The sequence below is a fragment of the Labrus mixtus genome, chromosome 2 (genome assembly GCF_963584025.1).
Source record: "Labrus mixtus chromosome 2, fLabMix1.1, whole genome shotgun sequence".
NCBI classification, from domain to species: Eukaryota; Metazoa; Chordata; class Actinopteri; order Labriformes; family Labridae; genus Labrus; species Labrus mixtus.
The window spans coordinates 6647502-6671977 of NC_083613.1; the positions used below are offsets into that span (position 1 = coordinate 6647502).

A 24476-nucleotide genomic window follows, 5' to 3' on the forward strand; every position below is an offset into this window, starting at 1 on the left:
AGCTTCTTAACACCTGTAATTCCACTGATCACTTCAGTGTGGGTTTACGGGTTTTCAGAAAACGTACCTGCGCCGATATGGACACCTATGGATTTTTTCGAAGTGGTCTCCTTGTGTTCCCCCTCTGTGTTTGTGTCATTACTGGTAGTTCTATAGGTGAGTTCATTTTCTATATAGTAGAAATATGATTCATTTGGCAAAGAGTAGTTTAAACAGATGCATTTCTATTGAACATATTGAATGTTGTACATTTGATGTATATTAGGATTTCATACCAAATGTGACCAAAGATCGGAATAATGAGATGAGCCTATAGGTACGTAAAAAAGCAAATCAGGCTTCTAAAGGTCAGGCTTAAGACTGCACAGGATACAGGTGTTTTTTGGTTTTTTTCTTCCCAAGTTGATTGGTACCCACCCCCCTCTACATTCTGTCCAGAAAGATTTTTCTTTCTTTTCCTTTTGCTTAAGACTTTTCTTAAAATGTCAAGTTTCAAGTGATTCTCATGGAGAATGCAAGTTCTGCTGGGGGCTAACCATGGGTGTTTTATAAAGACCTTGATACCTGACGCAAAGAAGGCACCTACTTAGTCCAATCCATGTTTGATTCTGGGTATGACTCACTGATGATGTCAAGTAGTCTTACTCCTGTTGGTGTAGGCCTTGGTTTTCTGCTTCGTCCAATCACTTTACAACATGATGACATCAATTAAAGCCTTTCGCTCTGCTTGAGGAAAATGTCTTAAATATTAACCTTAAAGCTCTAGAATTCAAAATGGTCATAGTCACAATTGACCTTGCTTGCAGTGAACTGCAGACCGATTTGTTAACAGTTCTACTTAATCTAAAGACTCATAATGTAGTTATGAATTGGCTACATAGTTCCTCTTTAATGTAAGCTAAATATTCTTCATGTCTACATATCAGCTGTGATAACTGAGAAACAGTGTGTTTATTTACAGTAGATTGTGTAAATCTCATTTCTGTTGACTTGTATTTTTTTGTTCCAAAAGGTACTTCAGTCATAGATTGTGAACGTGGAAGCAATGAAAGAGTGGGTGAAGTGTCTGAAGGGTATGAAGGTAAGTAAGATATAAAACTCATTTAAAATGCAAATACATGTTCAGTACTTGAACTTTTTATAATAAGCAGTTTGTATCAGTATAAGTGAGATGCTTCATGTATTTAAGTTTCATGGTCATACATTTGTGATGCATGTTGAAGGAAAAAGATCAGTGGTTGTTTCTTTTTTTCAAAGTTATGATGAAGGAAAGAAATATTTGCTTATGTTGGTACTTTGTGAAAGTATATACATTATGTTAATCTCATCCACCTCACAATGCTCCCATGATGCTGCAGGGGATGTGGAGGTGTTTAGTGGGATTACTGAAGGAAGCAATGTGAAGCTGGTCCCCTACATCTTCCCTACACACCTGGAGTTTCTGGAGCTGGACTTCACGCTTGGAGCCACAAACGCAACTGTTCGCACCAAAAAGCAGCTGGACGCAGACGTACTGGCAGCTGTGAGTCAGAGCAATACTTCTCCTGGAAATTAAGTTTTATCATCGTCTTTACTTGAACAGCACTTTGCTATCTTATTTGTGTTTCAATCACAGAAACAGAAAATGTTCATATAGTTATCATTGCATGTGTTAAATCATTCGTTATTATGACGAGGTTTCCTTATTGGTTTATTTTCACAAGGGGAAAAAAATGAAGTCTTGGTTAAATATACTAAGTCAGCATTAACTTGCAAGACTAAACTTGTGGTAATAGTGATTTTTAAAACAAGTTTATTAAGATGTGTAACATAACTTCACCAGTATTATAATGAATAAACGAACAAGTGCACTTAAGAACATTCACGACAAGGAGTTTTCTAATTATTCAAAGCTGTGACAGGGAGCTATCTAATTCAAATTTACTTAATAAGATAAAAAGCAAAGAACCTCAACATGTAGGTATTAAAACTATCAAATAAAGAAAAGATAAAGAAATTGCATGTAATTTGTTATATCAGCAATTTTTCAAGGCAAACAGGCTTCCTCTAAAGGATACATGAACTTTCCATATTTTTCCATAGAGTATTTTTTTGATCATCTCTGTTAGTTTTCCAGAGCAAGAGAGTGTTATAAGCCATTAGCCAGGCTAGGTCTATTACCTGATTTAAAAAACTTGGCATTATATTGATATTTAACTGAACCCCCCAAAAAGCGCCTGGACACTCAAATCCAAAAACAAGTTAACAAGTTAATTTATGATCTTAAGTACATAATATAAATTCTCTAAAAGTCTAAGAAGTTATCTTCCAACTTTTTTTGAGATTTTGACATTTGAGTTTTTATTTTAAATGTTCAGGCGTCAAGTAGGTGGTTTTGGCTCTGAGATTTATTACGCAATACATTTCAAACCAATAATAAAAACATACATGCATGACCCGTCCAATCGAGTGCAAGAAGCTGTTCCAGACTGCACATGGATGACAGCCTGCCGTGGATTTGGAGAAACAGTGGGACTGCATTTTGGTGAGCTGTGCCAGAGTCATGCAAAAGCACTCAAGTGTGAGCAGTTATATGAGGAGTGCTGTCCTGTTTTCTTTACACGTCAGCCTCTCTGTGCCTGCCCACTGAAAGCTACAGTTTTATTCTATCAGTATTTATATGTATTAATCCTTTAGTGTAAGTTCTAAACTGTGTCCTGTAAGTCATCCCTACATTCTTAAATTCTCCTGTGTTGATCTCTTCCAGAGTGACAGAACGTTGTATTACTCTGTCATGTGTGATGGTGTAATTAAGGTGGGTAAAATGAGAAAGTTTGAGTATTCACTGACATTACACAACAAAGTATTTTAAATTGTTTCTTTTCCTGGTGCAGTACAACAACAGTCGAACATTAAGAATCATTGACCTGAATGACAACAGCCCGGTATTTACAGAGCATCAGTACAGCACAGATGTCTCTGAGGTAAGTCAAAATATACACAAATCATTTGTTAAAAACGCATCTTAACCAGAAGGTCAACACTTGGGGACTAACTTCAGGTGCTGCAGGTTACAATGTGTCTGTCAAATCCATAGATACACAGACTGTAAAAAACCTGGAAATATAACGTGTTTCAACATGTCCTTTGTTTTCAATTTCTGAGAAACCTGAAGAAGCTATGGCTATCTATTCTTGGGAGGGTCAATTCACAAAGATTATTGCACGATAAAATTAAATGTTTTAAGTGGTGATAAGTAGGATCTTGTACAAGGAGCTTCCAGTGGAAAGAAGACAGATAATTAATTGGGGGGTGAGAACAAGTGGGACAGGTTGTAGATTACGTTTTTGACAGTTGAATAAAAGCTAGTGTAACTCTAATAATACATCTTTTTTTATAAAACACTTTTCATGCAAACATGCTGCCCAAAGTCCTAAAAACAAGATTGTAAGCAGAGTTACGAGATAGAATTAAAATAATATATTTGGTTTTATTATATATCTGGTTTTATTTATTTTGGTCTCTCTTTTTCAAAATGGACCTACATCATGTACTGCGAGCAATACTTTTATTCTCTGTACTCAAGCTGCAAGCTCAGCATTACTCATTTGTCCCGCCAGTGAGAGTGCAGTGGGGTCAGAGTGCACTTTTATTTGCATATTTAAAGATTGTGGGGAAGTTCAAGAGAGACAAGCAATATGGGGAGACAGAGTCGGGGATGACATGCTCCAGGAGTCGTACCAGTGATCGGTTCGAGGACTGTAGCCTCTCTCCATGGGGCGCCTGCTCTAACAACCGATCTAAACCAGCGCCCCAATGTGTATATTCATTTGTTAAGTTTTAAGTCATTCAATATCATCTTTTTTTAGGCGGAACCAGTGGATGGTGAGGTTCTTCGAGTGTCAGCAGTGGATGCAGACAGCAGCCCAGCAAATAACAGGCTCACATATTCTTTTGTATGTAATTGTAAGCAGAAGCACTCATATCATGGAGGTACTCTGTGCTTCTAAATTGTTAAGGTGAGATGTAATGTATGATGTCCTGCTTTCCCAAGGCGCCAGCTTCAGATGACTTCATGGTGACCAATTCAGGGATTTTTGTTTTAAAAAGACGCCTGAACTACAACCTTGTCCAAAAGTATAACTTCATAGTGACAGCCCAGGTAGGAGACAGTATCGACACAAAACATCCCTTCTGAAGTTACCCAGAGGAAAAAAAACTAACAACATGGGTTTTTATCTGTTTGTTCCTCTTTTCACTTCAGGATCTCGGGGGCTTAAATGACAGTGCCACAGTGTTGATTAATGTAAAGGACTTTGACAACTTAAATCCTTATTTCAGCCACAACATGTACCGAGCATTTATTCCAGAGGAACAGGTGGGTCTTTAGACTACATACTTCAACATTTATCAACAGGGTCCTTATTTTTTTTGAAGCATCAGTGAGCTAAAAGATGCGTCACAATCAAATTTCTCATAAAAAAAACTTATAAGGTCCTTTTTCCTGAAGAAGAAGAAGAAGTTTTCCCTTTGGATGAATTAGATTTTCAGATTCATTATAATCACACTTTGTGTATATATGTATTCCAGGCTGGGCCTTTTCGAACCATTGGGCCAGAGGCGATAAAGGCTCAGGATGGAGACACTGGGATCAACATGACTTTATCTTACACAATCAGTGCAGGTACACAACAAGAAATAGAACATTTGAATTCAGCTCAGAATTTGAGGCTAAAACATAAAAATGTTTGATATTGTTTTAATTTTTTTAGTCACTCCAGAAAAGTATGAAGGAAACTTTGACATTGACCCCAGCAGTGGAGTTGTGTCTGTGCTGATAGGCATAGACAGAGAGGAGATGAGCAGCAGTGTGATCTCTGTCAGCATCAAGGTAAAGTCATTTTAAACATTTCATCTTTCATGAAGTGACACAAAGCACAACTATCTCATGACATTGCATTATTCAACACTATTCCCTGGTGGCTCAAAACCCAGATCACGAATACAGAAGTCGCATGAGTGTATAAAATGGCTGCCTATTGAGTTGAAATACATAAAAACTGGAAAAATATGTATCAAAGTTCATTGATGCGTGGGTCTGATACTCTTGTTTTTTTTCCCCAGGGAATCAAGCAACCCTCATCTTAATTCTTTTTGGATCAATTAGAAGTACCTATGTTTTAAAATGCAGATTTGGCACAAAAAGTCATTTCTAATGCCAGTCACTCGTGGGGCGGTAGCCTAGGGATTTGTGCGTCCGGAGGTCCTCCAAGCGGGAAGCCCGGGTTTGTATCTAACCTGTTGCTCCTTTCCCGCAACTCATTCCCCGCTCTCTATCTCTCCTCGATTTCTGACTCTATCCACCGTCCTTTCTCAAAATAAAGTCATAAAACCCCCAACACTAAACCTTTAAAAAAATCAAGCCTTTACTAGTATCTGTCAACATCGTAAAAACTGACAGAAAAACTTATGAGTTGCATTCTTAGCCTCCGTGTTGCAATTATTCAGTCGAATGAGAGGAGAACTGCACAAAGGATAGAGAGCTATACTTCAGAGAAGGCATACTTTATACTTAGTCTTCATTGAATTCTTGGCAAAAAAAAATACTGAAATGCTGAGATTAATGCTGGCCCACAACTAATCTAGCCAATTTACTTCCAAATGTAAATGATCATTTGGTAAAACACGAACTTAGTGATGCACATTTTGGTGAAAAAGTCACACATCACAAACACGGTCTTTATATTGACTTTTTTATAGATTGAGTGAAACGCAGTAAATAAAGCTGTATAGTGTATCTTAATCAGTTATATTTTCTTTCTGCAGGCAGCCCAGACAGACGACAGCTTGAAGACGGCAGATACTGTGGTGACTGTGACTGTTGAGGACGTGAATGATAATGCTCCAGAGTTTGACCCGCCTAACTACTCTGAAACACTCCTGGAAAATTCTCCTGATGGTGCTGTTGTATTCAAAGCGATGGTGGATGACCCAGACCAGGTAGATATTATCCTGAACAAAACACAGAATCTGAGTTACATTTAATTACTTGATTTTTTTTTTTTTCATGGTTTTCTTCCTCAGGGAGGATTTGTGGGAACCTTACGGCTCATTCCAGAATCAGCTCCATTCTCTATTGACTCTGACGGGATGGTGAGAGTGAAGAACTCCACAGCTTTGGACAGAGAGACCACTGAAAGCATCACATTTCAGGTAAGGATAAACACCTTTAAATGGAGACACAAATATGTAACGTCAGTTTTGATCTCTGTAAAGGTTGTTGGGAACATACCTTTGTATTTAGTCCTGTTTTTATTGTAAGTATAACTTTTATTTTAAGCTGTTCTCTTGTTTATTAACAGATTGAAGCAAAGGAGTCGGAAACACCCAACAATGTTGCAGTGGCACAAGTCAGTGTTACTCTTTTGGATGAGAATGATAACAGTCCAACGTTCACCAGTAGTAATTATGAAGGAAAGGTGTTTGCAAATCAAACAGAAGGAATGCTGCTCGTCCAGGTTAGTAATTAAAACATTTCTGTTTACAAGTAGTAGTACAAGTAGATTGCACTTTGTGTGACACTAGAATTGACTGATCGTCTATTTTATAGATTAATTTGCATTCATGGTTTATGCAATGAATGAAAATAGATTTTTCACTTCATCTTGGGTACCTATGATGTCGATTTTTTCTGAGCTCTTGGGGTTGAAAGTAAAGCAAAAGTTCTCTTAAGAAATAAAGTAGCATATAGTAATGTTGATTACCCTAACCCCCCCTTACCAGCTAAGCAGATGACATACAACTGTAATAACTGCTCAGATGATTTATTTTTTTAAACCTACCTTTGCCCCATTCTTTTTCCACAACAATGTTTTAAAAGTTCTGATTATTGTGTTCTTTTTATAATGTTGAAAAACTTTTTGCTATGTCATTGTCATTTACAGTTATAAAAGTGTGATTTCAATATTTTTACTCAAAGGTAAAAGCAGAGGATCCAGATGCAGGCCCAAATGGCAGAGTCAAATACTCTATTGAGTTTGGAAACAACAATGGCTATTTCTCAATCGAAGAAAACACCGGAGAGATCACGCTGGCTAAAACCATTCCCCTGGTACAAAACATAATTATGGAGTTCCCTCTCTACATAACAGCGAGAGATGGTAAATGTTGACATCGTTTCTCTGATTATACAGCATGCCAGAATTTTATTTTTTAAATCACCTAACTTGATTATGAAGTTTGGGTGTAATCTTTTCTAAAGTATAACCATTTAAGAATGTCTATAGCACAAAGCATTAGTCCTATCTAACTTCAAAGATTATATCGGTATCTGTCTGTACTCTACTGTCAATGAGCAGTTCTCTGTGCTGAAACTGCAAGTCCGTCACGTCATGGGCCTCACCTTTGGCAGTATCACATTCTTGTGATCATAAATTGGCACCACACCTTTAGGAATGGTGACGTTAGATAAACAACTTGAATTGCTCCAACTCTCTACCTCAGCTAGCGATTGAATCTCTCAAGAAGTCTTTTTGTATTTTCCATTTCTTATACTATTTGTAAATGAAGGTCTCATAATTATGAAACTCATAGTTCACATCTTGAGAGCACCTACTGGAAGTAATGTTTTTGAGATTAGATTGTGTAACAAGTTCAAGAATACTGTAAAGAGTTACGATTTTATGCAGGTGTAATTCACCTCTAAAAGCAACAGTACGCTTCAAGGGAAGAGGTTTTTATTCACAAAAACACACAAAGGACGTACTTCAGAGAAATCAGGATGATATGCAAGGCAGACTTGAGGCGACGGAAGGCAAGTTTTTGTGAGTTGGATCCTTTGAAAAAGGTTGAACAGTTTTTACGTAAAGATGAGATGACGTACAACAGGGGTCATACTGAAACTCTGCTGAGTAACATACAAGCCCTAAACTGACATGAGCGTTAACTGCAGCTAAAGTGTCCAAAAGGCTTCAAAAGATTTGAACATGACAATCCGAAACACGTGCAGAGATTTCAGAGAAGGAAGGTAGAAAAGATTGATCACACGTGTCATTTGGATACTCTTCTCCATCTCTCTTTTAGAGGGCATCATATCCCGCTCTGCCTCAGCACAGGTGAACATCCTGGCTCCTGGTGACTCAAAACCTCAGTTTTTACAGAAAGTCTACAGTGGCACCGTAGAAGAAGACCAGGACCCAGGAGTTTTGATTGTCAAGGTGGGTTTGTTTTCTAGGTTGGTGTGAAGGGTCATGCTCATGTGAAAATATTATTCAAGTTCTGCTCCTCTTCTATCAGGTTAACTTCCTCTCAATAAGTCATGAGATTCCTGTGACTCTCCAAGTCGATACAGAAGCCGACAAGTTTGACATCTCCTCTAGTGGTGAATTAACCACAAAGGTTAAGCTCGACTATGATGACGCTTCACACAACTACTCTGTGGGGATCTTCATCTCTGATGGTATCAGCAGAGACAGTGCAGTGGTAGAGGTTCAGGTCACTGATGTCAATGACAACAGTCCGGTTTTTACCTCCAATCCTGTCACAACATCTGTCCCAGAGGACACAGAGGTAGGACACAACGTTACTGTTGTCTCTGCTACAGACAAAGACAGCGGCTTCAACAAGGAGATCAGATACTCTTTAAAAGGAGGAGAGGCTAGGTTCTCTGTTGACCCTCTGTCTGGGATGGTGAGTGTAGCTGCTGAACTTGACCGGGAGACCAAAGCAGAGTACAACCTGCTGGTGGTGGCTGAAGATCAGGGTCGTCCTGTCAGGTCAGCCACAGCCTCCCTGCTGGTACGAGTTTCCGACATCAATGATAACGCCCCCCTGTTCTCATCTGCTGAGTATCAGGTTGAAGTGTTGGAGACGGAGTCCGTAGGTACAAGCCTGCTCACTGTAACAGCTGAAGACCCAGATGAAGGAGCCAATGGGAGAGTTAGTTACAGTATTTTCCTTCAGAGTCCTCCATCAGATCCTGAAGTTTTTGAGCTGGACTCCTCCAGTGGGACTCTGCGGCTGGCTCAGCCTCTGGACTACAGCCAGGTGAAGGTGTACAGTCTGATAGTTCAGGCCCTTGATGCAGGGAGTCCCTCCCTGACTGTAAACAGCTCTGTGGTGGTGAAGGTGAAAGACGTGAACAATAACCCACCTGAGTTCAGCAAGGAAAGCTACGACATAGCTGTTTTTGAGAACCTCGCCAGCGGTGCGTCCATCCTGACCTTGGAGGTTACTGACAGGGACCAGGTGAGTTAAATCAGCTTCTTTGCTCACGATTCTTTGAGTGTGATTGTGGTCTTAATTCTATTTTTGAAATACGTTGAGTTGTTACAGTTGTCAGTTAAGTGTAAAGAGCGAAGTTGAGCCCCCCTTAAAACATTTCAGAAGCTGACTTTTAGTCAAAGAGCACCTTTTTGATATTAGAAAAACTTTGTTCATAGGTTTTATAACAAGCTGCCCTCTATGTCAGCCTTTAGTGATGCATTTGCCATTTGTGTTACCACAACCATAGCAACCATAGCAACCACATATAACATTGCAGCACCTTAAGGGGAGATGAGAATGGTTCTTGTAAGCCATCTATAATATAATAATGTAACCTATGGATGATTGGATGATTATGCCAGTCTTACGGTTTGGGCCTCTGCACCACAATGTCATAATCACAGACATTATTCATATTCATTATGTACCTTTAACTACGTCAGTCATGATTCATTGATTCAGTCTTATTTCTTCTCCAGGATGGATTCTTGAACGGTTACTTCATGTTTACCAGCGATACATTTGACATTAACACACAGGGTGTGGTCTCACTGAGGAGGGATGTCAGCTTGGACAGAGAGACAAACGACAGCTACATAATAGAGGTACTAAACCCATTTATCTGGACATGAACATCTATTCTATCTTCTGTTTTTAGGATTGTTTCTAAAACTTAGCAAATATCCTCTACAACACATAATGCAGCTTACATATTTAAGTGACAAATACAAATGTTCCTGTTTATTTTTTTTAACCAGTTCATTGTTTAGATATGTACAGCCTTTAGATTACTCTTCAGGTAATAATTTATTAATTTGTTCGCATCAAAAGGTCTGTATTGTACTGACTCTATGCAAGCAAGGAGTGGTGTGCAAAAGACAACAAACATTCCTCAGAATAAATTTTAAAAAATGTATAGCTTGCATATCTGTGTATAAAACACTAATGGGAGGGAAATGCAACACATCTCCAGTTCATGTAAAAAAATATTCATTTTAAACATAATGAAGGTCCTTTCTCATTGCTGTCAGAGTCTTTAGTCTGATGCATATTAGGATAACTCCCTGTAAGGGCCTGAGCTTTATTCAAACTCTTTACTTGGGATGTTACTCATTTCCCTGTTTATTTAACACAACTAGACTTAAGGTAAGACAACCACTCTTAAAACAGTCAAAAACATTTAGTCAAATGTATTTAACATGCTAAACACTGGACAAACCATATTGTGTGTAGCCTATTACACTGCTGTTTGAAAAAGTTTTTCACATTCTTTGGAAACAAAATTGAAGTCTATTTCAAATGCTGCTGAAATGTGTGGCATTCTGTACGTGCATTACTCGAGAGCAGTCCCATAAACTAGAGATACCGCCCTGTCTCGTGGTAGGTGGCTGTTTTGTGGTTTAGACACCACATTAAATCGGCATTGTGGTCCTACCTTAATGAAAATAATAATTAGATAACCGACTAGTAACTCTTGTGCCACCAGCAAGTTGACAAAACATTGAATCAACTAGTCAACTTCTTAACCAGGTTAAAAAGATTCTGTGTGACTGCTTATGATACTGAGAAAAAGCTAACTGATGGTTTTATGAAGCAAAATAAAAAGACATAAAATCCTACTTCAGAGCAAAATCTGACAAAATCTGTTTCCTGAGCTCCTGTGGTTTTCTGTCTGTTTAAAGGTGCGTGCGGTGGATCAGCCGAGTGCTGGTTTGACTTCCACAGCTCAGCTCAACATCACCATCCTGGACTACAACGATAACACCCCACAGTATCCAACTATCCCCAACCCCCTACAGATCCCTGAAGGGGACTACTCGGAGGAAACTCCAGGAGAAGTTTTCACTTTCTTACCCACAGACGCCGACCTCGGCCCCGCGGGCGAGGTCACTCTCTCCCTCTCTTCCCCTCACCCGCTTTTCAGATTCAGAGAGGTAAAGGCAGATAGAGAGGACTGTACAAATCTTTTCAGTACTGTGTCAGACCTCTGACAGGTCATGTTCTGTGTGGCAGGATGGGACCCTGCTGGCTGTGGGACGACTGGATCGGGAGAGCAGGGAGACGTATGAGCTTGTTGTAAAGGCCTCTGATAAAGGAATCCCACAGAGAGAGGTGAGACATGACGCTAACAGACATTAGCTATACTATAACTGTTTTTTATTATTGTTTCAAGGGAGGTTTCAGATATATGATGACACAATGTTTGACTGATACAAACACCAGAATGGGTTTAGTAACAAATATATTTCAGGATCTTTGCTGGATAGTTTGTTAGAAATTTAAAGCCTAATAATGCATCTCAGAATACAAATTTGGAGTTTTATTTGATGCACACAAATGTTCTGCGATGTCAAATGAATTGAACATAGATTATAACAGAACGTTTAGCAAAGCCAAACTCATGTTGAACAGACATCTGCTGAAACCCTTGTGGGCTTTTAAAGTGAGATAGAGAGAGATGCAGGAAGGAGAAGGAGAGGGATAGAGACGACGACAACAACAATCACAACAACAACGATGAATATGATATAAAGATTCAATGTCAGTTATAATGGTAAAAGTATGTGTAGTATTAGGTAACACCTGATTATGATAAGAGACTGATCAGTCTGTTAAAAATTAACTTATCTCAAATATAAACCAACAGTACATGCAGCATTATGTTTCTGCAGCAAAAAGCTAAGGATCCAAATGTTTGTTTATTAAGCAACAGTTCATTTAAAACATGTTTTTGTATTTTTTATTTGACACAGTTTAACCAAATTCATAATTTTTATGTTTTCTTGACTTACAAAAACCTTAGGTTGTACTGTTTTTCAGGGATATGGAGCATTTAGAGGTACTTTAATAAATGTCATCAAAATACGCAGAAATACTAATGTGGGCATGTTAATAACATCTCTATTGTGGAGTTTTGTCTTAAATATTACAGTTAAATTAAATAGTCCAACCTGTTATACAAATCAAAACGTCTTCTTTTTGTATTGAAAATGCTCTTGTACCTGTTTCCTGTGCTCCAGAACATCACCACCATCAGAGTCAGCCTCATGGACGTAAACGACAACAGACCTGAGTTCAGCTCCAGCAGCTACGTCTGCAGCATCCTGCTGAAAGATGCAGAGGAGGGGAAGCTGCTGCTGACGCTGTCCGCCACAGACAGAGACGCCGGGAACAACTCACTCATCACCTACAGGTCAGCTGAAGACATACTGTACAGCCTTCGTCCTGGATTACCTTACAGTTGAAATGTAATGTCTGGTTTAGAAAACTCCAGGACTTAGAGAGCTGTTTACATAATAACACTAAGACACTCCACTTTATTGGACAGTTTTCTGCGTCTTTTTTGTATATTTTTGTAAAACCCCAGCATATATTTTCTTTCTGTTGCTGTAGTTTCTCTGCAGGAAGTTCTCCATATTTGGCTTTAAACAGCGATACAGGGGCTGTGACCTTGACTTCTGACCTTGCCGATGTCACAGAGGACACCTCACTGGTGCTGACGTCAATGGCTGAAGACCACGGCCAGCCTCCTCTCAACTCCACAGGTCAGAAGGGCAGCAGTGTTTCCCACACAGGGCAGGCCGAGAGAGAGAGAGAGAGAGAGAGAGAGAGATACGTCCATCAATATTTCAGACCTACCATTTCTCAGTCAGTCAATCAGTCACTCATCTTTCAACATGTTGACCATATCAACGGCCTGGTTGAAATTCCATAAAAATCACAGACTTCTCTCTTTGACCTTTACAATTCACTCTGATTTTGAACAGACTTTCTTTTTAAAAAAAACAACTTTACTTTCACTTATGGATTGAAAAGGGCATCCCTCACTTTAGATGCATTTTCAATAATTGCACCATATTACCATTCTCCGGACCTGGTCCAGAAGTTCAGCATTGAAAGGATTCACTTTCTTCAATACCTATAACTCAAGTCTACCATTAACTCAAAGTTAAACAAAGCATCTACTGTACAAATCTCCATTTATCTCCTCCAATTTCAGATTTAAAAGGAATAACATCTGCAAAGACAGTATTATACAACATATCTAAAATCATATTCCTGTCAGACAAAACAATATCACTGCTACTTTCAACAAAATGGGAACAATGACTGGCTATCACTCCCAGTGCTCACTTCTCGTACCAACTCTGTAAGAATGTCTTTTTTATGAGTAATAAAATTAACATTCAACTAAAACAATTCAAGATCATTCACAGAGTTCATCTCACGGGGCATAGGATGTTTAAAATGGGTCAGGCACAATCTGACATTCACACAAACTGTACTCTAAACACACCACACCAATCTTTATGCTACCTTGACCTACATTGCAAGATTGGATATGAAGTCACAGCTTCCTTTGCCTTTACACGCTTCAACACTGAACACCTGTTCTAGTTTTTTTCCTATGTTCTCTATTTTCACATGTAGTAAAATAGTAAGTAGTATTTTTGATGGACTGAATGTGTAACTCTTTGGGTGTGTGTGTGCACGATAATATAAGATAAGATAAACTCAATTTTTGAATTTTTTTAAATTAGCTTGCAGCTATGTAAGTTTTCAGCAAGTGTCTTTGTATCAATTTTTGGATTAGTGATTGAGTAATGACACTTTTTGTTTCCATGGCAGTGGGCTGTGAGGCTAGGCTGACAGGATGGTGTTGGGGGCTGCATGTTCTTGGCTGACAGGGCCCTGGTGGTACAGTGGGGCCTTTAATTGGGGTGGATGGGGTGGGGGCTGGCATTGCATACCCTCCATATTTAACTAACAGGGAGGCTCTCTTCTAACTTTCACCATGACACCTAATTTTTTCCGTTATAACTATTACCATCAATAGTGTCAGTGATGATGATGGAAGTGTTAGTGGTAATAGTGATGATGGTAATAATAATGATAAATATTATTATAATACTTTGCTTACTATCATTTCCTTTGACTCTTTATAACAAATGCTCTACTCTTCACGAAAGCTGTTTCAAATCACATAACACAGATAGATATCACTTTTTATTGAGTATTTATTTTATTTCATTATTTATTTGTATTTTTTTCTCATCTCCTATGTTCATCTACCAACATTATAACTCCACCCCCAAATCTGTCCGACATAATGCATGTCTTTTATTGTTTGTACATTGTCAGCATATGGTCTTTATTTCTCTTGTCATGTTCACTAATTAAGCTTAAAAAAAATGTAGCAGACAAATAGAACAACAGTTTCAACAGATAGTTCAGTCAGATCTTTCTATGTTGTTTGCCTCTTATTCTGTAAAATCAGTGTGTGAATCTCTTTGTGTCTTGCAGCCCTGGTCGTTGTGAATCTGAGGGTTGTCTCTCTGGTGGAGGGCGTGGCCTTCAGGAGCTCCTCCTACAACTTCAGCCTACATGAGAACCAGCCAGCTGGGTCAACCGTGGGGATGGTCTGGGCCTCCTCAGGGAATGATCTTTACACTGTTTCCTACACTGTGAAAACACACACTCACCTGTTCTCCATCAAGGCCAGTGGAGCCATCGTGACTAAAACTCCTCTGGACAGAGAGAAGCAGGAGTGGTATATCCTGGATGTGGAGGCAGTGGACACACGGACCCCCCCTACATCAGCCATCGCATTGGTACGATTTGTTTCCTTAATGAAAATGAGTTTTTTTAGCTTATATTTACAGCTTCAATCTTTAGGTGATATTAATTATGAAAAGACAATCTATAAATGCATCATTTAATGGACAGAAGATGTTTACAAACTTTGAATCAGCAGCAGTATTGAAATTTGAGCTAATTATATAAAGTGACATTGATAAGGGAAACATGAAAGAAGGTCACATGATGAACTTGCTCTCTATGGAAGAGGTAAGGGCCAAAGAAAGACATGTGAAACAGATATTTGTTTAATTTCTAAACATTGGGGAAAATTGACATGATTTGGATCTCATTCCAAATATGTCTACACAAATCTTCTTACTCGCAACAGTAAACACTGCTTCTCTTTTTGCTTTTAAATGATAATAAACTATTGTGCTTACTTTGATTTATCCATTAGGTTTATGAATGCTTCCCTCTCTGTCCTCCTCTTTCAAGACCTCTCTCCTCTAAAGTTTTTCATGGGGTTTATTCAAGGCCAAAGAAAACTCCTTTCTTTTTTTTTAAGATTTATCTTTTTTTGCACCATCCAATTCAAGGAAAATTGTGTGAAACTCTGGATATGCTATTGATCTGACTCTGCGGCATCATTATAGGTTTCCTTTGTATTTGTTTTGAACCAAGGAATCCAGGAATTCTAAATTGTCTGCAATTTTATTACAAAGAAAAACACAGGATCCTTTCAAAAACCTCCTAGACATTGAACATTGATTTTTTTTCCCCCCATAATCCTGACATATTTTCTCTCTCTTTAGGTCAGAGTTCAGGTGGAGGATGTGAATGAGTCTCCAGAATTTCCTTCTGAGGATTATAAAGCTTCAGTATTCAGCATCGCTCCGTATAAAACCCCTGTTATCACTGTCAAGGTAAACACACCCAGATTCTACAATTCACTTAGCAGACGCTTTTATCCAAAGTGACGTACATCAGAGAGTAAGTACAACACTAATCCATTCATACACCGCCACCGAAGCAGCGGGAGCAATGCAGGGTTAAGTGTCTTGCCCAAGGACACATCAGACATGTTGCTCAGCTGGGGATCAAATCCTCGACCTTCCGGTTGAGAGACGACGACTCTACCAACTGAGCCACAGAGTCAGTCAGTTTCTATTCGTCAAAAACACCCTGCTTGTTTCGAAAACACATTGACTGCAATAAAAACTGCAGTGTGTCATAAAAAGACAGAGGCTGCGGTTAAATCATCTGTTATCCAAACTGCAGAGCAGGCTGCTTACTCTGTGAGCTGTGTGGTTAATATGTCACTGAACAGCAGTAAAACACGTCACATCATCTGTAATCTCCAGGAGACACATCTCTTCCATCACATGCTTTGTTATCTTACTCACTGGAATACTTCCACAACTTTCCATCTTATACATTATTCAGACTCACTCGCTTACAGAGAAAAATAACTGAAAGATTTATAAAAAAAGAAAAATTAAAAAAATAGTTCTAAGAACCTGAATTTCATTTTGTCACCAATGTAGGTGAAGTATCCTTCCTGGTTTGGGTTAACAAGAAAGTATTATGTAGGCTAGTTCAAAATTCCTAACATATATTTATCTAGCAAAGTTGTGTATTGAAAAAGTCAAGAACAGATTGTTTTGTAAAAATCTTTACTATAGGCCTACATTTTGTCTGCTAACCACAACCACTCATACCTTAGCCTTTATAAACCAATTTGCCACCCCCATACTCAAGACTCATATTAAATGTACATTTTCACGAGGCCTGATGTGTGTGCAATCTTCATGAGTTTTTTTTTTATTTCAAGCCACCAAAAATTGGATTCATTTGGGACACCAAAGAACTAAGTAGAATAAGCAGACCAGTTACATTAGGGCCTTTGCGCCGTTTTGGTGCTCGGACCCTAAAATAGATAAGTAACCTCTGGAAGTTTTCTAGTGTCTACACTAGAAAACAATACATATTCAAAACTATGAAGAGTGTAATGGATGTGAGCTGATGCTATAAACAGTTATGTTCTTGTCTCTGTCAGTATTTTAAATGGACAACTGGAGGTTTGTGAGTAGAAAATAGAGCGTAAATCTTTAGACTTTTCAGCCAAGTTAAGCCAAACTAACAATGAACAACTGAGGTTTGCAGATCTTTTCTATAACCCTCAGGCCTCAGACCCTGATGTTGGTGAGACTGGTCGGCTGCACTACAGTCTGTCAGCCAATAGTCCTTACTTTGACGTGGATCCGTCTTCAGGAGTAGTCTTCGTTGTGTCAGCAGTGGCTCTGGCCGGACAGACCGTGGAGCTGCAGGTGAAGGCCACAGATCCCAGAGAACTCCATGCTACGACCAAGGTGGAGGTGAGTAGGGAAGGGTTAAAAATGGTGGAAACACACCAATACAAATATTTAAGGGGTTAAGGAAAAGCTTAACTAATATAAGTATGAGTTGGAGGAGGAGGGATCGTAGAAACATTTAGTTTTTAAAGAAAAACTTTCCCTGAATTCACAATTCATGATAAAAAAAGATGAATTAGATACAGTATCCATGAAATAAAAACAAACAAACAAATTAATAACAATGTGCAAAAAGACTTAACGTTTTAAATATGACAAAAAGTTAGCTAAAGACACATTTCAGTCAAGATCTATTTCTGTCATGGCGCTAAAAAGAGGAAAATCCAGAGTGAGAGAAAGCAATTATAAGAACTTTAAAAATCCTACAAAATACCTAGCAAGGTTCTTAAAGGTGGGAGTTAGATTGTTAAAATGGGGATAAAGGTCTAGTATGTTTGTGGGATGTTGCCAAATTATTCCTGCTGTAGGTTTTCAGGAACGTTATGTGGCTTTGAATTTCCTAATGGCTGCATAGAGGTAATGGTAAACAGTACAGTTCAGTTTGTACCTCAGTTTTAGGGTCACCGTTCGGTAACAGGAAAAAAGCTGCAAAAAGGCCCAAAATGCAAAATATAAGGTATCTTCAATTTATCTTGAATCAACAGTATTGTGACTTACAGTTTGTTCCTCTATCGTGGTTAAAACCTGTGAAAGTTGCTACAGACTGTGTATTAAATATTAAACCAAACTAAATGATGAAAACTCAAAAGCAAGACAGAAATGAACGTGTCCTGATTTAAAAAAAATCTAATATAAGACTTTCCTTTAGGAGCACAGTATCATTATGATAAACTTGTGGGTCTGGGAGGTTATAATGCACTTCTTAAAGAGGCATAATGATCACTCCAAAATGTGTACAGTGTGCTGTCACTGTGAGCATCTGGGATGTCTTCATTACGCAACTCTTCTTCATCTTGTGTTTTATTGTGTCTGCTTCTTCCTCTGTTTTGTTGTTTAATAGTGGTTGGCAAACAGATGTGACTGCCTTTTTTCTTAACTCAGGTGTTTGCTATGGGGAAACATTCGGCTTTTATTCAGAGGATAAAGGAGTAATACATTGGGAATTAAAGACTTGTTCAATTCATCATCACTGCTTCTTTTAAACATGTGTCCAACCAAGCTATGGCATTAAAAGACTGTATATGGAAGTTAATAAAGATGTGTTTTTTCTTTTGTTGAATTAAAAAAAGTAACCCTTCTTGCATATGAAAGCTGCACTCTTCTGCCCCCAGGTGGAGGTGCAGGGTAGTGCAACCAGCAATGATTTGGTCATAATCTCGCTGAACCTGCCTGCAAACACTGTGGAGAAGAAAATCCCAGAGCTGGAGAAGTGAGACGACCTAAGAATATCATTTCATTCACTGTTTACTCTTTCGGTTTTGTGTAATGTATTTCTTCCTCTCAGGTCTTTGGGAGCGGTTCTGGGCTGGACGGTGAACATCATTGAGGTTTCCTCTGACAACAGAGGATCGTCTGAGTCCAGAGCTGTGAGAGTGGAGATCAAAACTTTAGTCAGCTTCATCAGTGTGGATGAGGAGGGGCTCGTTTCCTCTGAAAAAGTCACAGAGTAAGAGTCTGATTTATGAATGTTGAAATCATGGAAATGGTTTTTCCATCTGTCATGCAAAATTAGACACAATAACGTCTGCTTTCAACAACTAAAGACATTCTGATTCTGAAACTACCTCTGCTCTTCTACGTGTGATCCATCAGGAAACTAAAGAAGCAATCTGCTGCTGTGAGGGCGGAGCTTGTCAAAGTGTTTGGGGAGGAGCTTCATTTTGATGTTGAGGTGACGCCTCTAAGCCCCGCCTCCGACCAGGCTGCAGTCATCTCTCTGGGCGTCCTGTTGGCGCTGAGCATGCTGGGATTGATTATTGCTGCTGTCTTTATCGTCAGGTGAGAACACTGACCGACTCTGTACACTATTCTATCATAACTAATGGAAGTCTTATCAACAATATACAATGTTTTATCACTTTGTTCAAGTCAAAACAAAAAGAAAAGTCCAGTGTCACTCAGCTCAAGTTGAACAAGTTTATGGAGTGATAGCCTAGTTTGGGTTTCTTTGAGTGACTAAGAAATAGATGGGAGCAGAATTTCACAACTTACACTTTTTAAGTCGAATCTACAAAACTGAATCTATTCATTTTTTAAAACATTCTAATAATAACATAAATTATTTACACTACTCACCTACACCCATCAATGCATGCACGGAAATGCCCCCCCCATACCTCAAAGAACTGCTCACCCCACTAACCCACACAAGACACCTCCGATCTGCCACCACAAATTGCCTCCAAACCCCCAGGACTAAGTTCTGCTCCATGGGGGACAGAGCCTTCTCCTCTGCTGCCCAAAAGGCTATGGAATGATCTACCTGACTACCTGAGAGCCCCACAGACAGTGGACTTGAAAACTCTTCTCTTTAAAAGAGACCTTTTCCCTTAAACCACTGCTTTCAGATCTTGTTTTATGCTTCGGTTCTTAACTCTGATTTTACCTTTGACTATTGCTGCTGTTTTTATGGTTTTATTGAAATTTGAGATTTTTGTTTAAACGTAAAGTGCTTTATAAATAAAGTGTATTATTATTATTATTATTATTGTTAGCGCCTGTTCAGGGTCTTCATATGAGGCTGGCTGCAGTAGAAGTCAAAGCTCCACGTCCTCCATGTTAACTGATGGTCAAACTATAAAATTAAAATACACATAAAAAACATCTCAAATTGGTTTCTGACATAACAGTTAGTTCTTATGCTGATTTACGTCTGAGGCCCTCAGTCCACATGGCATTTGATTTTTTTTCTGGCAGAAAAGCACTGGCTGTATTTGAATGAAGCACTTGTGTTTTTTACTGTATGTTCTTTATCTGAGATTTTTTTTCTCTGAGCATCAAACGGAGGATGTTTGTCTGGATGTATTTATTTAGATAGTCCATGTCATATTAAGACTCTGAAGATTAACAGTATGTCCCTGTTTATATGGTCTATGAGGGGAACATTTAGATTTTTGGAAGATAGCTGAACTTAATGTTGTAAAATTCAACGATGTATCTCACAGGGGGAAGTGAGAGAAGTGTCTACAGTTTAAACAGCAAACAGGTTCAGTGAACAAAAAGCTGGTTTTGAGATTAGCTGTGACTTTTTCTTTAAATCTTATTTAAAACAATTTAAGTAATGTGAAAGTAAACCTCAGAAATATAAACACATTATAAATGAGGTGTTGAAAATGGAGAGATACAAAAAAACATTCAAACAGAATTATGAGTAAACATGTATAAGCTAAATATTATTTCCATGGAGTTGTTGAAATCAAATTAGACGATGGACCATCATCCAAACACAAGATTTCTGACCAATTATTTTTCACTTTCAGGTTCAAGATGACGCACAAACACGAAAATGATTCTGACAAAGAGAGTTTTGAGATTGGCCGACATGGTGAAGGTTACACGTAAGTCCTCAGGAACATGTTAAGATGTCGTCACAGCTCTCTCTATCTGCAGAGATTTAATCAGATATGCATAGATGGAATTCTCTCCCCTTCCTTTGGATGAATATAAAGATAAATGTTATCAAAATGAAAATCCTCCCTCGGCTATCAATCATCTTCTGCACTTTACCAATTGAGGTCAATGACAATCAGTTCGGGGAATTGGATAAATTGATTCCTCGGTTTATCTGGCGAGGAAAGAAACCAAAAATCCAAAGTCTATTTCTACATTTTATCATGCTATTGTTAATGCAAAAAAGACTACACCTTGTGTATTAAAAACAATCAGAAAAACAAGCAGGAATGGCGCCCTCCCTCAGTGGAGGCTTTGGAGGTTATTTGCAGTTTTTAACGGTCTTCAACTAACTCCCGGGATTGGAGGGAACACTTATTGAAAATTGTTATCAGATACTTTAAGACACCATATCAAGACAAATACAGACGTAGGGTGTGTTGGAGACAGTGTGGCTCATCTGAGGTAAATCATTTCCATGTATTCTGGGACTGTCCCAAACTAAGTATTGATTGGAATGGTATTCATAAAACTTTAAACAAGCTAGTCAAGACTCAAACACCCCTGAACTTTAAGGCCGTCTACTTTGGCCACGTTCTGTACCTGAAAGACAGGAGTGAAACAAAACTGCTGCAGACACTTTTTAGCAGCAAGTTTAAAATTCCCTAGAAAGTCACTAAATCCAGGAGCACCTAAGTTAGGAGACTAATATGGAATCATTTTGGAAATATTTACAACAGAGAAATTGACTCTCTCTTTGAGATTATTGCATTAATGACCCAGATGCGAGCAGGCTTTGTATAACTAACTATTCATGCTCCCTGTTCCCCTTCATAAGAGAACAATGTAACTGTAAGCTCCTCTAGCTCTAGTGTAAATAGTTTGAATGTGTGATGGGAATATGAAAGAAACATATGTGTAAAAGGTAAACGGGTGAAGTGAAAGCATGCACTGGTATGTACGTGGAATTGACAAGTTTAAGGGACGTAATCTCCTGGAAATGAAGAGGGAGGACTGACCAATTTAATCAGAACTGAGTGGATCCACAGAGGCCATGTGGCTCAAAACTCTTTCTGTGCATAGCCACTTAAAAACACTGGAAACGGATGTGTAAAAATATCAAAATGTTGTGTGATATTGCCTGGCCAGATTTGAAAAAAAATTAAATCCACTTTCATTTCAGGAACTGGTCTCAGATGAACCCTGACAAATCTGAACAGGTAAAACAAACACACACAGAAATACGTCAAGGTAGAATGTTTTCAAAACAAGCAGTTCATCAGTGATTTGTGTTACAGGGAGAGGACGAGCAGCCAGCTGAGAGAGACAGACAGACAGTAAGCTTCAGTGTGAATACCAAACAGGATCGACTGACAGACAACAAAGACAGTGGCAATGATGACCAAGGCTCTTCTCTCTGATCTGCAGCTTTAAGTCCATGAGTGCATTCTGCAGTGTCACTAAATCAACAACTTTGTAATTACATCCTGTCGAACAAAATGCTTGTATGTAACTGCTCAGTAAAAGTATGTTCATTTTTTATGAGTAGTACCATAGACTGTATAAAAATATGGACAATATCACACCTCCCAGAAAGTGAAGCCAAAACATTTGGAGCTCCCTCTACGGGCTGGCTGCAGCATAGGTCTGAGTTCAGCCTCTTCATGTTGACTGATGGGTCAAACTATACAATTAAAATACACATCAAATAATTGATTTCTCAAATGACTTCTGACAGTTCTTATGCTGTTCTATGTTTGAGTTCAATCAGTTATTTGATGATTAAATAAAGGGACATAACACTGTCCTAACAACACATGAGCATTGGATATTACGTAGCATCGTGTAACGCTCACTGTCCACACTGCATCTGTTAAATAATTTAATCTTTGCTGAGTTTTTGTTTCCCCTTGCAAACAGTATAACATCTAGTTCTTTTGTATTGAGAGGGGGGATGTGATGCTTTGTATTAACAAGCCACTGACTCAAATCACAACACTCAAGCTTGTAAATAAACAACACACGGTGAGGCTGAAGTAAGTTTTTCTTCGCTGTTGACACTGATATGGATATTATTAATGCACCACTATCTCCACTTTGGAAACCAAGCTAACAAGCTGTGTTAAGGTAGGAAAGCAAGTATCAGTGCCTTGTAGAGTCCCCTCCTTTCCGGTCCATGGAGAAAACTTGGACATTTTATCAGTAATTTAATGTGTGTAACGAAGACTCTGGTTCCAAATGTGAAATCTGTCAGTGCTCGTTTTGGGTAATTTTGACTTCATTTTAGAACAAAGGGAGGAGGTCGGGTCATGTTGTCTATCTTTATATACAATCAATAAACAGTACTGAGAATCCCCAGTCAATCTGTAAATTTAACCTGAGCATGTGACCTCTAATCCATCCTTTTTGTCTGACCATATAGTCAGACAAAGATTTATTTATTGCCTTGATGTGATGCTGAAGAAAATTCTATTCTTTGAAGAAAGTTTTGAGTTGCTTTTCAGAGTCTAGGATCTAACCTGATCTGGTCTAACACATTTTTATTTCAGGTGAAATCTAAAGTTTAAAGTTCACTATCCTCGGTTTCATTTTCATGAGCGGCTTAATTTCTTTCTCCGTATTTGAATGCACTTTATTAACAATTATGTAAATAATTTGAATAGAGCTTACAGCCATAATAAAACTGTCTACATCCTCTTTAATGAGTTTGTGGAAAAATAAACCATACAAAAATGTTTTGATTATGCTTTCTTCATCTTTGGACTTGTTTCATTTATTTTTTTAAACATTTTGTTAAAAACAAACCTAAATTAGAGGCATTACTATGGGTTAATTTGAATTGTCATGACTTCATTCAAGTCCCGGCACGGACCAAGTCCGGAAATTGGTCTGGTAGCTGGAGAGGGGCCAGTCCACTTCCTGAGCACTGCCGAGGTGTCCTTGAGCAAGGTACCGAAACCCAAAACTGCTCTGGAGTGCTCGCTGGGGGCAGCCCCCTCACTCTGTCCATAGGATCTTGTTTGTGCATGTGTGTGTATTTCAGCCTATGTTTTATGTAAAATGTTCATTAGACAGAGTGTAAAACTGAATTTCCCCTAAAGAACAAATTATTATTATTATTATTATTATTAGTGTAACTCTTCTTTAGGTCTGTGTAGCTGTAATACAGATGTGTAACACACTTCAGAGCTCTATTTGGATTGGGGCAAAGTGTATGTTTTGAGCTGAAAAGGAAACAATGTTTGCTAAGACTGAAATGTATGTCTGCCATTTACAGGTGAAGGTAATATCTTCTTTCTAGCCTTTTAGAAGTGTACCCAAATGGAGAGCCATTTGTAGGCTTTAACACCCCCACCTAGCATTCTGCTTTAAATATTGGATTGTTAGGTAAAAAAAAAAAAAAAAGTTTAGTTGTGACATTTCTAGAAAAATGTTTGGTTGGAAACTCAAATTAGATCTCAAACATGGCAGATGAAAGTATGTATGAATTATATAGTGTCAAAAATAGTTTGCAATTATTGCATGCAAACGTGTTGTAGTTTTAGGGTTTCACTTTGAGTTACTGTTCATGTTGAGTGACCTTAATTTCTTTACTGACTTGATAAATGTAACACTTGTGACTGTTAAAACGTTTTTCTTTGCATTCGCACTTGTTGCAGTGGTCCCTTATAGTCGTCAGTCTAATATGTGTTTTGTTTAGTAGGATTAAAAGAAAGTCGGCAAAGAGCAGAG

The 24476-nt window shown here is 38.4% G+C and overlaps 1 protein-coding gene across 1 annotated transcript; it reads left to right on the forward strand.

Moving 5' to 3' along the window:
- On the forward strand, positions 1–23479 carry LOC132982480 (cadherin-23). The gene is made up of 30 exons (XM_061049010.1): positions 1–156; positions 1013–1081; positions 1359–1522; positions 2747–2794; positions 2874–2963; positions 3849–3935; positions 4034–4141; positions 4244–4357; positions 4570–4663; positions 4752–4870; positions 5806–5979; positions 6064–6192; positions 6342–6497; positions 6959–7139; positions 8062–8195; positions 8275–9225; positions 9723–9848; positions 10926–11177; positions 11257–11355; positions 12264–12436; positions 12637–12788; positions 14548–14855; positions 15636–15746; positions 17007–17198; positions 18467–18564; positions 18640–18801; positions 18948–19133; positions 20615–20692; positions 21928–21964; positions 22043–23479. The coding sequence occupies exons 1-30, from the start codon at positions 78–80 to the stop codon at positions 22163–22165; spliced, it is 4794 nt and encodes a 1597-aa protein (XP_060904993.1). The 5' UTR covers positions 1–77; the 3' UTR covers positions 22166–23479.
- The last annotated feature ends 997 nt before the right edge of the window (positions 23480–24476 follow it).

Bases quoted from the DNA above. Each gene is read 5' to 3' on its own strand.
- LOC132982480 (XM_061049010.1), top strand. From the start codon at position 78: ATGGACACCTATGGATTTTTTCGAAGTGGTCTCCTTGTGTTCCCCCTC. The intron at 4,142-4,243 runs GTAGGAGACAGT...TTTTCACTTCAG, and splicing joins ACTTCATAGTGACAGCCCAG to GATCTCGGGGGCTTAAATGA. The intron at 18,802-18,947 runs GTAAGAGTCTGA...GTGATCCATCAG, and splicing joins TCCTCTGAAAAAGTCACAGA to GAAACTAAAGAAGCAATCTG.